Source organism: Erithacus rubecula (assembly GCF_903797595.1).
Source record: "Erithacus rubecula genome assembly, chromosome: 1".
NCBI lineage: Eukaryota > Metazoa > Chordata > Aves > Passeriformes > Muscicapidae > Erithacus > Erithacus rubecula.
Genome location: NC_136658.1, coordinates 79,898,999 through 79,913,678, shown reverse-complemented (window position 1 = coordinate 79,913,678; position 14,680 = coordinate 79,898,999). Strand labels below are relative to the sequence as shown.

Sequence of the window (14,680 nt, the reverse complement as noted above, 5' to 3'; positions counted from 1 at the left end):
GGAAGCGCCGCCGCCGCCGCCCATGTGACAGCGCTGCCCGCCCCTGCCGGGCCCAGCGGCCGCCGTGATTGAAGCGGGCCCGGGCCGGCCGCGCTGCGCTGCGCAGCGCCCGGGAGGCACGGCGGGGTTTCGGTAGGTTTGATTTCTTTGTTTCATCCTCTTCTGCGGCCGAGGGGGTGTGGTGGAGGGCGGCCTGTTTCTGCCCTGGTTTGCCTGGAGTTAAATCTCTTTGTGTGCCTTTCTTGACAGTTTTCGGCAGCTGTTCCGCCCGCAAAAGCCGAAGGGTTGTTAAGTTTGTAAGACTGTCGGTTTCGGTGAAGTTCCCTCAGAAGGTCGTGTCAGCTTGTTTGTGCTGCTGAGATGATGTAGCGGAAATGATAGCCGAGCCCAACGCAGCCAGCAACCTTCCCAGCCTAAAGTAAGACCTGGCACAGGTTGCCTGTAACATCCCCTGGTAAATTGGGGTGCTGTCCCTGGGGTTTGTGCCGTGCAGGTACCGCCGCAATCTGTAGTGTGGCATCTTGGGGGGGAAAGGGGAAAAAAGGGGTTTGCTGTGCATTGTGCTTTGTTACTAATATCTTCCTTCTGTTTCCTTTCGTGTACTATTTATCCTTTTCTAATGTAGCGTTTCGTGCTGTTTGTCAGGGACGTTGGCTTTGCAAGCTTTTCTGTGCCTTATTCACCACAGTGCAAATGTGCACCTTACCTTAGGAAAAAAAGGGCAGATTCATTGTCAGTGCATTGTTCCCTTCATTGGAGAATTTGGGGATGCTGGGTGGGAAGAATGCTAAGTAATTTGTAGGCTCCCTGTAGGTGTTGATGAGGACATTGCTTCTATATATTTTGTATTATTTTTATCGGGTATCCATCATATCTTCTCCCTTTTATAATGCATTTTTTAGTCATCTGTTGAGATGAGCTGAGGTATTCATGTAATTGTTAACACAATGGTAATTAGAAGTTCTACTAGAATAAATGTAAATAAATAGAAGAGTTAGAAAGTTAAAGCATTTAGGATTTTATTGTTTGGTTTCAAAGACTTCTAAACTTCTTAGATTTCCACTGTTGTGTGCTTTGAAATCATTGCAGCCCAGTTTTTGCTGACCCTGTCTGTCACCTTCTGGGCCTGTTTGCTCCATGTATTTTGCTTCATTGTGCTATAATGAAAGCTGAGAGAGTTGTAGCCCATGATGACATATACAGCTTCCCATATGTCCATTCCAGTATATTTAGTCTGAAACCAGCCTTTTACCTTTAGAAGTGTTAGGCAGGCACATGGCAGATGCTTAGTGGAGCTTCTTAAATTGCTTCTAAAAGATGAACCAGTTGTTTGGAGATTTATAATTTTAAAAATTTACAGGTAGGATTCTTTCAGCATCATGGAATAATTGTTTCTTTTATACAACAAAAGAAATATATTGCCTCCTTGGTAAAGAGGTAGTTTTCTTTTCAAGTGTGAGTCACCAAATCTATTCTAAATCTTTATTAAGAGAAGCAAACTGAATTCAGAGGTTATCACAGTAGTATTGTGTCTGAGGATCAGATGTGGGATTTGGCTTCCTTCGTACTTCAAGTGTTTCATCTTATCAGTAATCCTTCAAGTGCTAGTGGAAGGACAATATTGTGGCAGGAACACAAGGTAAAAATGAGTCTCTGAGCCATATGTAACAGGGTATAAAGGTGGAAATAGAAGTGGCATTCTGCTTATCTTTTCTTACTGGTGGCTGATGGAAGCAAACTAAATGGATGAGACCTGTTACTCCCAGTGTGTGAAGCTGTGAATGTATGCATGCAGAAGTGCTCAACGTGGTGTAGAATAACAAGGGGAGGAAAAAATTACCAGCTAGTTCAAGATTTGTCAAACCTACCATTACAGATCTATAGCTGAAAAGATGTTGAATAGAGATATGTGCAGGGATTGTTGCAGAAGTAACCCGTATCTTCCCCAACTAGGTACTGTAGTTATTATTGTGCTTAGGAAGATAGGAGGATGTCTTAATTCTTTTAACAGTTTCTTCAACAGAAATGTAGTTGTGCAAATGAAAGTTCCATTTAAATATCCTGTTTAATTGCTCAGTGGTTTCATGGGGTTCAGTTTCTAGGTGTTGGTCTAGTTACTGCAAGTGTTTGTACCTGCCTTATGAATAGCCTTACTGGAAACATATGTATTTAAGGCTACCAAAAAAATAAATAAAAGGAAAAAAAAGAGAGAGAGAGAAAGGAGAAACATGAATATTAGTAGTATCTGGATTTAAAAATGCTCCTCTTCTTTTGTGTAAGTTGTCTTTTGTTGCCCAGTTCTTTCCAAGGCACAGCAATGTTCTGTCACGCATTGATAACCAAAACAGTTCAGAAATGAAATGGCTTTTTAATATTTGTATTTCATGCTTAATTAAATTTGTTGTGTGCTTAAGATAGATGTTTAGTTGAATGTGTAGCAGTTACTTTAACAGGTTTCACCCCAGATATGTTTCATTTGGTATTTATTTTGCCCAGCATGAGGGAACTGTAGATCTGCGATCTTCCCTCTCTTGGAGATTTTGCTTTATTAATGTGCTGTTCCATATGCCAGGCATTTCCTTACTTTGTTGGGCCCCTTTTGTCTGGCATAAGAGACTAAACAATCTATTGGCAAAAGGCCAATAGATACTGTCCAGAGTGCTGTCCTTCAGGATGTTCTTGGGAGAGAGAGGCATGAATTAAACCTTCAAAGAAGTTATGTTCTAGACAGAGATACTAAAAGCAGTATGTGATCAGACAAGTCCTTGGCAGAGCTCTCCTGTGGCAGTTCTGATTTTTGATTATTTAAGTGTTTTAAACCAACTTGGACTAAAATACAGTTGCTATAATCAAATGCACTGCATTTATCTTCATTATGGAATGGAATAAGTTGCTAAATAGTACTTGTAAACGATTCAGAAAAGGTTTTGAAGGTGTGTTGAGTGTTATGTTGAGGTACAATGCAGAAACTGGTAATCCATGTTACTGTTGTGTTGGCTGGCACCTGAGTTGCAGTTCCAGTGGAACAGTGCAAGTAAGAACCTGTTAGCCTAGCCCCACAGTGATGCATTCTGCTTTGAAATCAAGAGTGAAAGGATTTAATCACATAGGAGAAACAGCTCCTTGACAAACATGTTTGGATTCTTTTTGGTTTTGTGGTCTGTAGAAGAATCTGAGAAGAGCAAACTGGCATCAGAAAAGCAATACATATTGCTGTCCCTTGCTGTTTGTTCTTTTCAGTTGGGAAGTCTCTGGTGGTACTTGGGATATTTAATCTCTGTGGGTCATGATTTTGAATCAAAGAAGACAATTGAAAACTTTTGTGAATGATTGCTTGTAAAATACTGACTCAGCTGGGAGCTGTAGTTTATCCCACTCTCCACATGCAGAAGTCCAGACTGCTCGTATGATTGGTTCATTCTGAATTATTTTCTTTGTTTCCATCTATCAAACACTGTGGCACATTTTGAACTTTTCTACAAGTAATTAATGGAATTTAACTTTCATGGGGCATTTCTCTGTAGGGAAAGTCATCATATGCATAATTGTATTTAGAAATTTTATTTATTTTTGTGCAATTTTATATTTATATAGAATTTTTATAGAAGTCTTTGGAAGCCTCATTCTACATCACTTCTTGAAGTGTATCTCAATAGATCAAAAAAGTAATCAGAGACAAGTTTATATAAAACATGTCTGCTCTTGCCAACAAAATAATTTCAGGACCTTGGTCCTGCGGTTGATGCTATTCAGTCTCATAATTTGCTTTGCAAAACAATCCTGGGCAGAAGAATGATAAAAATGCTTATCTGGCATTGATAAACCTAGGTGGAGTTGAGCTGGCTCTGCATCCATAGAGCAGTTAATTCTCCATCAGTATTAGCCAGCACTGGATACTGGAGACTTGACTGTATCTGATAGTGTAACACACTGTTTTTTTTGTTTATAAAGTGGTCATTTGTGTTAGTGTGCTCTCTTGTTGCAGTAGTATCATGAAAATAGATGTAATTGTGCACTCTCATATTTACTTTCTTTTTGTGCCTTCCTGTAGTACAAGTCAACTGGCTTCATGTCCTGGCCACTGTAGTTTAAAGGAGGCCATTGCAGCCAGCTTCCAGTACTGGACCTGCTGCACAAGTGGGATCCAGCTCGTCTACTCAAACATGACCTTTGGCAAAGCTCATTGTTAGCACTGGGAATGATGAAAAATGGCATAGTTTCATTGCAGATAAATGTATGGCTTCAGATCTCCCAGAAGGTGCATCTTTCTTTATAAAATTATTCCTCTTTGATATTAGCAATGACCTGAAAATGAAGTTTTTAATGTGTCCTTTTTCTTCAGCATGTTTTATAAACAAAGTAAATAAATTTCTTCCTCTCATTTTAAAATGTAGACCCATCAATTGTTTCTGCCTTGTTTAGCTTAGGGCACCCACACAGTGAATGCCTGTGTTATTGGTTCATGGTACTAAGCTCTTAAATCAACAAAGGCTGCATTAAGTCAACATCAGCTTTCTGTTTCATTTACTTTATACTTCCTTGGTACCTTTGATAACTTTGCTAGTTTTCTGATTATCTCCATAGCATACAGGAAAGCTGATAGTCTGAAAAAGGTCCCAAAATTCTGTTGTACCTTTAAAGTTAGCTGTTTGGCTTTTAGTGACAAAATGTCATGACTTCCAAACAACAAATTAAAGATACTAAAATACATGTACTTGCTTTTATTTTCTTCTGGTTTTGTCCTGAAGTGTGTAGCTCTGAGAGCTCACTGCTAACCCCTTCAACATATTTGTTACACCTTAGAGAGAATGCTGTCCATGATGAGACTGTGCCTGAGTCTGCTGCACAGAATGGCACCTGTGTGAGAAATGGCAACCTGAAAACACCAGTAAGTTTTTTTTTTTAAAAGCTTTTAAAAGTTTTAATTCTTTTAAATCGTGGAGTTTATTTCGTGTCTCTGAGTTGTTACAAATTGAGTGTTGCATACAGCAATCACAGTGCATCTAGAAGCTGGTCACTGGATACAGCCTGACCCTCAAATTCCACTGGCAGCAGAACAGTCAGTTCATTTCAACATTTTCTTTCTGTGCTTTGTGTGCAGCTGATGTTAATTTGCAGGTAGTGAGTTTAACCTGTGAGTGAAAAGATGTAGAAGAGCTTCTGTGCTTGCCTTCTATTCTTCAAAAATGACAGCTGCCACTGAAAACTGCCTTCTGGGTAGTGTGCAACTGAATTCTTATGGCTCATTATTAAGAGTAAAATTCAAACTGGTAAATCTTTTCTTTCATCCCCTTTTAGTATGGTCGTAGTTGGTAAGGAATTTTTGGGGTCCATTTGGGGACATGAAACTGAGCAGCCTGAGGAAGTGATTACAGTAAGAGCAAAATAAACTTGTGTCTGTGAATGTCTGTTGCGTGTTGTGTTTTCTCACATACTCTGTTTGCTTGACTCGTTCCAGAGAGAGAAGCGGAAGGTCCGAGAGCAGAGTGAGAACATAAGGAGGAATTCTGCCGGTAGCAGACGAGTGAGCCAGCTGCAGAATGGCGAAGCGGTTGAGGCAGTTACCTTGTTTGAAGTGGTTAGCATTGGGAAGCAGGCCATGCAGGTATTCCTAGCACTGAGTTCTGAAAGCACTTGGTGGAGGCAAGATGAATAAACAGTGGTCATTTTCATTATTTGTACAGTGGAACATTTAAATTTTGGCTTAGCGGGGGAAGAAACATGTTTGATTGAAAAACTGCTGTGAGTATGGCTCTTGGAAAGAGCATCTTGCAGCTTCAAGAAATTAGTGAAGAGGTAGCTGTTAGATATTTAAAAAGAGGAAGGAAATTTACCTCAACTGGTCTTCCTAAAACAATGCCTTAACATACAAAAAGAGAATTTTTTAAAAAATGTGAAAAGATCCACCAATAACAAATTTTAGTTGTCCAGAATTCTGAAAAATCAGGTTTTTTCTCTTATTTCTTTTTTTTTTCTTTCCCCCCGCTATCCTTGCCTTGTACTATTAATCTTTACCTTCATTCCAATGCAGTTTGCCAGCAGCTTGCATAATAGCCAGATTCCCTGTTCATCTATATAGTTAGCAATTCATCTATAGTTAGCAATTTTCTTCAATGTGAGGAAGCCCACCTCCCCATATTATGTGAGCACATATATATAATCTTTGTATATGAAAATCTGGAGCCCCAAATATTTTTATGTAGAGTTATAGATATGTCTGTAGTGTATAGTGTCTGTAAGGAAAGTGTGTGTGTGTGTGTGTGTGCACATGCATGAAAAGTGCATTTATATTTGGGATGTGAAACCTTTGTTTTTCCAAGATACTTGTGTGGATGGCTTTTGTCATTTACAGCTGTGGTAACTTCAATAGAGTTTCCTGAAGGGCTTGGCTTCTGCTGTGCCAACCATCATGGGGAGGTCTTGGAAAAGCAGCAGAGCTTGAGTTCTGTTGCTGCTAGGGTTTATTAGACCTTTGTGGAACTACTGGTGGGTTGATGGCTTGTCCTAGGAGACCTATGTCACTTACAGGCTATAGGCCGTACTGCCCTAGAAATGAAATTTGAACTTGTTTTTTTGGCTTATGTGTAGTATGTGAACTGTTTCAAACCTACTGCACAAATCAAGTGCTAGAGAAAAAGAGAACTTCCAGGGTAAATTGCTAGTATAATTTAATACTAATTATTAGATGGTGCAGAGGCTAAATGTGTGTGTGGATTTTTTGTTTTTTGTGTTTATTTCTTTGTTTTTAAGTTAAATTGTTACCTCAGTGCCATCAAGAACTCATGAGGACAACTTTTAGGTTTTTTTTAAATTAATATTACATTTATTAAAACTGTGGTAATTTTCCCTGTTAACAGGAAGCAAAGCATCTGTGAAAGGCAACATTGTCTAAAGACTTGAAAGAGTCTTTTAGAACTATTAGAAATGGAAGAGAATTGCTTGGAGTTTATTCTCAGTTTTGTAATTTAATGGAGATAGAACAGTGTCAGTCTGACAGTGAGACAGTTTTTGTCTTTATTGTGGGTATCCTCAGTGGAGTGCAGCAAACTGTATTAATCTCCTGACTAATGAGCTTCTTTAATCTGTTCTAGTCTGTAGTGGTTGACTGGGTTGAAGCTTATAAACAAGACAGGAATGTGGCACTTCTGGATCTCATCAACTTCTTCATTCAGTGCTCAGGCTGTCAAGGTAATTTACCTTCTTTGTAGCCCTTTCCACTGTGTGTGTGTGTGAGAGGATTCTGAAGTGTGCTTTCTGAAATGGAGTTTTTCCTTCCAGTAAATAATGTACTTATAATCTGTACTGTTGATTAAGATGAACTCCAGATGGACAGAAAAGAATGCTGCTGGTTAAATTCTTTGTGCTTGCAGCATTCCAGCTCTGAGAGTTGTATTTGAACAAGGTTTGCAGGGTCAGGTTTCTGAAGTGGCATGTCACACTGCTTTGCAGGATCCTCACATAGGGCTTTTGATGAGTGTTCTAATTAAAATCCAGAATTTCAGTTGCCATTTGTTTTATATTTCCTGGTATCTTTTGTTTTGCTCATATCCTTGTTTGAAAATAAGCAGCTAGTAAATTCAGCTCCCTGCTTTGGTGGCTAGAAGATCAATCTCTTGCCTCATTGAAGTTGCTTTTACTAGAGAGTTGTGAAGCTCTCTGTTTCATAACAAATGTTGAAGCACTGACTTCTGGGGACAGTCTGCTAGTGAAGTGCTTCAGGATGGCAAGTAAGAGTTTTAAGAAGACTGTCCTGTTAGTTTGAAACTTCTAAATGTATTTAAGCAGCTAGAAATGTATTTCTTACACTTCTTTTTTTCCCTCTACGTCTTTGACTAATATGCCTTCTCTTATGGGAAATACTTGGGGGTTTTTGACTAGAAGTGGGCAAAATTTTAGTCCTTGAAGTAAATGAATGAACAGAGAAAATAGCCTTTCCAGACAGCACAGAGCAGAGTTCTCTAATGGGAATTTCAGTTTTGGTTCATCTGTACTTTTTCCTACCAATTAATTTATGTGTCTCTTTATGTATATGTTGCCTGTACACACATAAAACAGAATTCCCCTTTCTTCAGTGTTTCTAAATTTAATAAAGTCCTTACTGTGATTTGGACTTGATTAATGTTGTAGAGTTGCCAGTAATTATTTTTGAAACTCTACTTTTTTAGGCATGGTAACAGCAGAGATGTTTCAGAGTTTGTATAAGAAGGATGTCATGCGAAAAATGACAGAGACCTTTGATAAGGTAGGCACAGCTTTGATTTTGCATGCCTTTTTAATATAAACAATAAGCTCTACCTTAATAGCCAACCTGGATGGAATTCCTGTAGCTTATCAGGAGCTCTGTACCACTTTATGAATTTAGGAAAATAGGCCTGTTTATTTGCAAGAGAAATTTGGTGTCGTAATGACCTATTTTAGCAGCGGCAGGATATGTTTTTCTTAAAGTGGCTTTTATTTTGAGAATTTTATTAGGGCTGTCTGTCTGCAGCTTTCCTGAATATTTCACTTAGAAGTTCTTTTGATAATGACTTTATAGAGGTAAATATAACCCAGCAGTGCAGCAGGTAAATGGTTCTCTTGGTGTTTGGTTGATAGGTCCTTTAAAAAATGCTAATATGGATTAGTGATGAGTTAATTCAAAGATGTTTTTAGCTGATACTTGATTTGAATATGTTCTTTCTGCTTTACTGACAACTTTGATTTGTAATAACTGTATTATGTCATATAGAAGAAGAGAAACACATTACATATTTTTAGGTAATTATTGAAGTGGTAGTATCTCATTTCTTGTGGATTGTTAAGCAAAGCACTTAGCTTTACAATGCTTGACTGCTCCTTGACTAATTATGGCAACATTAAATTTTCTGCAGTGCTCTCACAGTTGCTTCTGTGCTTTTTTTTACATATTTGTCACCTCTGAATTGATTTGTCAAGCAGCAGCCATCAGCCTTGTTTTAATTGAACATCTCTCAAAGCTGCTGTAGAAATTCCCACAGAGGATGAATTTGCCAACATGGTTTTCTTCATTTTAGAACTGTAGTAGCACTTGGGCTAATTTTTTGACAGAAACAAACCTGTATGTGTCTGGCCATATGAATTAGCAGTCTGGCACTTCTTTTCCAACTAAATTAGCCCTGAATAGCACTCATGATAGTGCAGGCACTCTGGCAGATACAAAGAATCAGACTGGAAATATTAGAGCTCTGTAACCTTTTCACGTGTCCTGGTGGGCAAAAAGGCAGGTTCTGCAGTTGCCTTAGAAGCTGTATTCTCCATGCTGTGTAAAGAAAGTAAGTCCTCTCTTATCTTTTTCATAAATGAGATGGAAATATAAGTTAGTGGGTTAAAGTTAGTTGAGAAGTAGTGCCATATGGGACTACTGTGATTTCAAAAGCATTTTTTTGGAAAACTAATGACAGTAATAGTGAAAGTAATAATGAGAGTGGAAATTATTGCCAGATATTTGCTGTTGCTGGGCAGATACACAATTTCAGTCTTTCTGTAATTCAGTGAGAACTAGGTACCAAACACTGAAAAGGGATATATACTTAGACTTGCTGAAGAGCCATGTCTTAGAATTAATACTGCGGGTTATTCTTTGTATATGTTTCCTTTTAAAGTTTGGAAACAAGATGTCTGCTATTAGTAACAAGACAACTCACATTTTATATAAAAGTGTGTCTTTCTTCTATCATTGTTTAAAAAAAATTACCCAAAACTTGGATGAGAAGAATTTAGGTTTTATCTAATATTTTGGTTTTTCTTGGCCACCTGTAACACATGCTGTCTGAAGTTCTAATGGCCTTTGAAATATGTTGCATGTTTTGTAATGCTTTTGTCTATGGATTATCTGTGCCATTTCATTAACAAGCTTTCAAAATGTTGTCCCCTGCATTACAGGAAACTGGGTTGCAGTATAAGAAATTCATGGCCTATCCTTGGATCCTGACAGTTACTTGGCCGGTGGACATGGTAGGGCTGTTGTACTTTTCCACAACTGTAGTATAGTTTTTTCTGTAGGAAATTTATCTAAATTCCTTGTTGGCACTTCATTTTGACTTTCTTCTCTTTCTGTAGATTCTGTATGAAAGGAGGAAACGTTTCCAGGTTGAGTCAGAGCAGGAGCTCACATCACTCTGTTGAGTGATTTGAATAATTCTCTGGAAGAACCTGTGTTAAGGGCTTCATCTGTCTTGATTTCTGGAAGCAGTTATTTCTCTAGTGGTTATGAAAGGAATCTAAGAGAATCCTAAGTTAGGTGCCTAAATTTAGATGGTGTGCCCTTCATGTTGTGTATATGCTTATAGTGTGCATGCTACCATTAAAGAGTGTGATAAACATGGACAGTAGAAATGCTCTTGATAGGTGAGAGGTCTTTGTTTATTTTGTGCTGCTTTTCAGATTGAGCAGTAAGCTATGGTGATAAGGTAGGCATTTCCTGAAGCTGTAGATAGTCTTTCTATTGTCCATATCATGATCAAGGAGCATTAAATGAGACTTGTTGGAAACTTCCCTTTCTGTTTTGGCACTTGCTGCTACTGTTAGGCTCTGACCTGATTCTTACAGGCTGGTCAGGAACATATTCCCAATTTCCAATGTGCTTTGGGTTGCAGCCAGCCCTGTGATCGGTATGTATTTGCATTTCTCTTTAAAGGAAGCAGCAGCCTGTATGCTTTGGAAACATAGTTACAAGAGAAGAGCCTGAAGTGTACTTTATAAACACTGGAGGTTAGGCTGGGTGTGGCTGTGTTAGAATGTGGCTGAGAAGGTTTTTGCCCACTGGTGAAGCACCAGCTGAGCAGTGGCCTGCCTTCAGGAAAACGTTTTCCATAGGGAGTGAAGTTTTGGAGTTCCTTGACTCTTCTGACACCTGGGAACTATGAAGTTGCAAATTCATATTCTGAGCCATTCCTGGGATCTCACACTGTCTGAAATTGCCATTTACAAAGTCTGTCTAGTGCACTTTCCACTACTTTGTGTGAGAAGTCATCTAAACTACCTTCTGTCTTTCTCCTTTTCTGCCAGGAGGAAATAAACTTTCCTCCTGGCAGTATCAGTTGTACTGTGGACACTTTGTTTTTATTGTAACTTGCTTTTTGCATGATGTCAAAGATATTGCCCACTCACTGTTTCTGTGGGGGTTTTTGGACACCCAGGTGCAGGTGGTATAGGTGAATGACCAAGTATTTGGCATTAAGATCTAGCCTGATAAACTGCTGAAGCTGGCAGTGCTGCTGAGGAGAACAGTCCTATCCTGTTCACATCATAGTTGTTTGTCTCCACTTTTCACTTAATTCATTTTCTGCTTGGATTTTACCATGCTTTTGCAGGAAGAGGAAGGATAGGCAAGTGGTGAAGCACTACTACCTGTGAGAAAGTAGAAAAAGGCAGGAGTGCTCATGGCTTATGCCAGTGAAAGTTACTTACTCTGCTCTGCTTTCACACGCTTTCTCCCTCTTGTCTGTTCACACCTACCTTGCATACATTGCTTTCAAATGTGAGCTGTTATGACAGTGTAACTCTTAATAAAGCTATTTTGTCTCTCTTCTTGCTTGTCCCTACTTTGGAATACTAACCTTGAAGAAAGTTACAGACGATGAAGTGAAACTGACTGTCAGCAAAACTCTCTGATGTTCAGTAGGAGAGATGTGAATGCACAAGCAGAACTAATTAGTGTGTTTTCTCTCAACTTGTCTTTCTTGTGCAGGACAATGAAGACTACCCGCTGATCAGAACAGGACCCTACTGGAAGAAGTTCAAGGCCAATTTCTGTGAATTCATTGCAGTGCTTGTCCAGCAGTGCCAGTGCAGTGTCCTGTATGATAACTACTTGATGGACACCATCATCTCACTGCTTACAGGTCTAGCAGATTCCATGGTCAGAGCATTCAGACACACAAGCACTTTGGCAGGTAAAATCACTTGCAAGGTTGCTGTAGAGGTGCTGAATTTTATTGACTTGTGTACTAACAAAACTGCTCTAAATTGTAAAACTTTACTGGAGTAATTCTCTTATGTATTAAGAGTATCTTCCTCCTAGTGTGTGTTATATAAATACCTATAGTGTAAACTGTTTGTTCCCATTAATTGAATTTGAATGCTTTAGATAGGGTAGATCTAACACAACTTTTTCTTTATAAAGAAATCTTCTTTAATGCCTGACATAATTGACTTCGGAATTTTGCTGTTCTGAGTATTATATTTTTCAGTAGCTGATTTTTTGCAGTTTTCTATTTTGTTGCTTTTCTCCCTCCACTAACTAATGGCATGAGCTTTACTTCACCTTAAGAAGCTTCCTTTGAAGAACTGCTATTCTTGTGGTGTCTGTGCTAAAAAGAACATTGCTTGTTATACTACTTTTTTCCCCTTAAACCAGTAAATACCCTCTTTTCCATGCGAAGAGCACTTAAAATATAATTTATTCTAAAGTACTCTGTTTGCTTTGAGGGTGCAAAAAACTGACTTGAAATCTGTTCAAACCATCCAGCAATCCTTAGAGGAATGGGAATGTTTTTCTATTCCAGTAGTATATTAAGATTCCCTGCCATTTCTGTGCCAGCTTCACTGTTTGGTTTTTTTTTTTTTTTGGTTACTGACAATCAGCTGTTCCACAATACTAGATTCTTTTGCAGAAAAGTCAGAATTACATAAACTTACAAGAAGGTTGCCCAGTACATTATTTCTCTGACCAGAACTCTAACCAAAGTTGTAAATCACCAAAAATAGAAGTTAATTTTCCCTTTTTCATCATTGTCTGCCTTTAAAATAAACACTGTATTTTAAAACAAATTACTATAATCTAGTAGTGTTCATATTTTCAATATAAACTGGATTTGGCTAACCATATCCTTTTTGTGGTGAAGTGGTGAATATATTTATGCTGCATATCTCTGAGCTAAGCTAATTGTGTTGGGTCTGTTTCTTTTTTAGCAATGAAACTTCTGACAGCAGTTGTAAGCGTTCATCTGAACCTTGATGTCAACAAGCACAATGCTGAAAGATTGTATGAGGTGGAGAAGAAGAGGATAAGTGGCAAGAGAACCAGTTACAGACTTGATCAGCTAGAGCAAAAAAGGAAAGAGGTCAGGGAAGTGTCTTGTATGGGAGATTTGTGAAAGTGTAAAAGGATTGCTGGTTGCTTGCTTTTGAGTCCCTGCAATTCTTTGAGGTTCATATGTTTAATGCATGGTGCAGAACAGGTGTGACTGGTTGGATTAAGTGGTACAAACAAGACTGAGGTAATAACTGCCCTAACTACTGTTAACCTGTGGTGTCTGTCCTACTGGTTGCTTTTCTAAATTGGCATCCTTAGCCCATGATCTTTACGCAAATAGGAATTTACACACAAATTTAATTGTCTCAGTAGCTCTGGTGTTGTGGTAGTGCAGTTCTATATATCTTTGTACAAATTGCAAGCCCAAATTTTAGTGATGAATCAAAAAGGACCCAGGCTAAGTGTCATCTCTGTGCAAGTAATGCATTATAAAAATGGATTGAACTTCAGGGATGTCCTGTATCATTTTTGCTTTTGAGTTTCTGTTATTTCTTCCTTGCTCAAAGACAGCTGCTTTTCAGGTCTCAGAGGAAGAGCTATATTTGTAAAAAATAACTCTGGCTTGAGGGAGAAGGTGACTTGATTAATGAACATCAGGTGTAGTTCCTTGTCACCTGACCTTAGAATCACTTATCTCTGTTCTGAGTTTTAGATGTCTGTGGGCTTCTCTCTTACAGAGACAATGCCCTTTTTGTGGGGAGGAGTGTTTGAGTGAGACAGGGTATTTTAGTATCGTTGTAAGTCTGGTCTTATGGGAAAGACAGAGGAAATGGGGGTGTTGGAGGGAAAACCCAAACTCTTCACCCTTCCTGATGCTGTTGATGAGAGAATATTTTTATTAGGTGACTTGGATTTTCAAAAATTCCTATCTACATTTTCAGAATTCATTTTTTTAATGCACTCGTGCATTTTGCAAATTCCTTTGTCTGCCTCTTTTCCATCTCTATTCAAGTACATGAAAAGAGAATTTGGAACTGTATGTGAGGATTATTTAATAGTTGTGCTGTATCTTTCTGTGTGATTCCTGATAGATCAAGACTCACTGTATCAAACAAGTACCTTGTTTCCCAAGGCTAGCAGCTGGTATCCAACAAACTTTTCCTCAGGATGTGGCCACAAAAAGGCCAGTTTCTAGTGCAGATACAGACCACTGAATTTATGTCAGTACCATCTGACACCAGCAGTTTGCATCACAGGAGTATTCCAAGGGCCCTGATGCAAATTTTTCGTGTGTAGTGAATCGTGGGGCCAATATTAACATTCAGTTCTCTTTGTGTTTCAGTATGAGCACAAGCTTCTAGAGGTACAGAACATGATGGATGCTATTTTCAAAGGGACATTTCTAAACCGTTACCGGTAAGAATAAAAATAAAGCTGTGATGTGTATCTGCATTCCCCAGAAACACTTGCTCAGATTGTACAGATACGAGAATCAAGTCAAACATCCTGGAGACACTGGTGATGTCAAGGAAAGTGTAGCAGTTAAATTATTTTTAAGAATCTGGGCTTTCAAAAGGACCTCTAGAGTGTGTTCTTTCAGTTCTTCCTGCTGGCTGTAGAGCAGTACATTTGTGAATTAGAAGAAATCCAGAATTGCAAAATAGTTTGTGGCCAAAAGTGGTCTGA

The 14,680-nt window shown here is 38.7% G+C and overlaps 1 protein-coding gene across 2 annotated transcripts in view; it reads left to right on the top strand.

The window, feature by feature from the left end:
- Positions 1-8: 8 nt before the first annotated feature.
- LOC306798017 (cohesin subunit SA-2-like) overlaps positions 9-14,680 on the top strand; it is a 109,555-nt gene continuing 94,883 nt past the window's right edge. For both annotated transcript variants that reach the window (XR_013773263.1, XM_079297780.1), the window contains exons 1-10: positions 9-132; positions 250-418; positions 4,804-4,888; positions 5,459-5,605; positions 7,092-7,188; positions 8,166-8,242; positions 9,901-9,972; positions 11,708-11,912; positions 12,931-13,082; positions 14,337-14,410. Coding sequence is in view for 1 of the 2 variants with exons in the window: in XM_079297780.1 (XP_079153906.1) it covers positions 375-418; positions 4,804-4,888; positions 5,459-5,605; positions 7,092-7,188; positions 8,166-8,242; positions 9,901-9,972; positions 11,708-11,912; positions 12,931-13,082; positions 14,337-14,410 (953 nt within the window). In the remaining variant the exon portion in view is untranslated. The remainder of the gene's footprint in view (positions 133-249; positions 419-4,803; positions 4,889-5,458; positions 5,606-7,091; positions 7,189-8,165; positions 8,243-9,900; positions 9,973-11,707; positions 11,913-12,930; positions 13,083-14,336; positions 14,411-14,680) is intronic.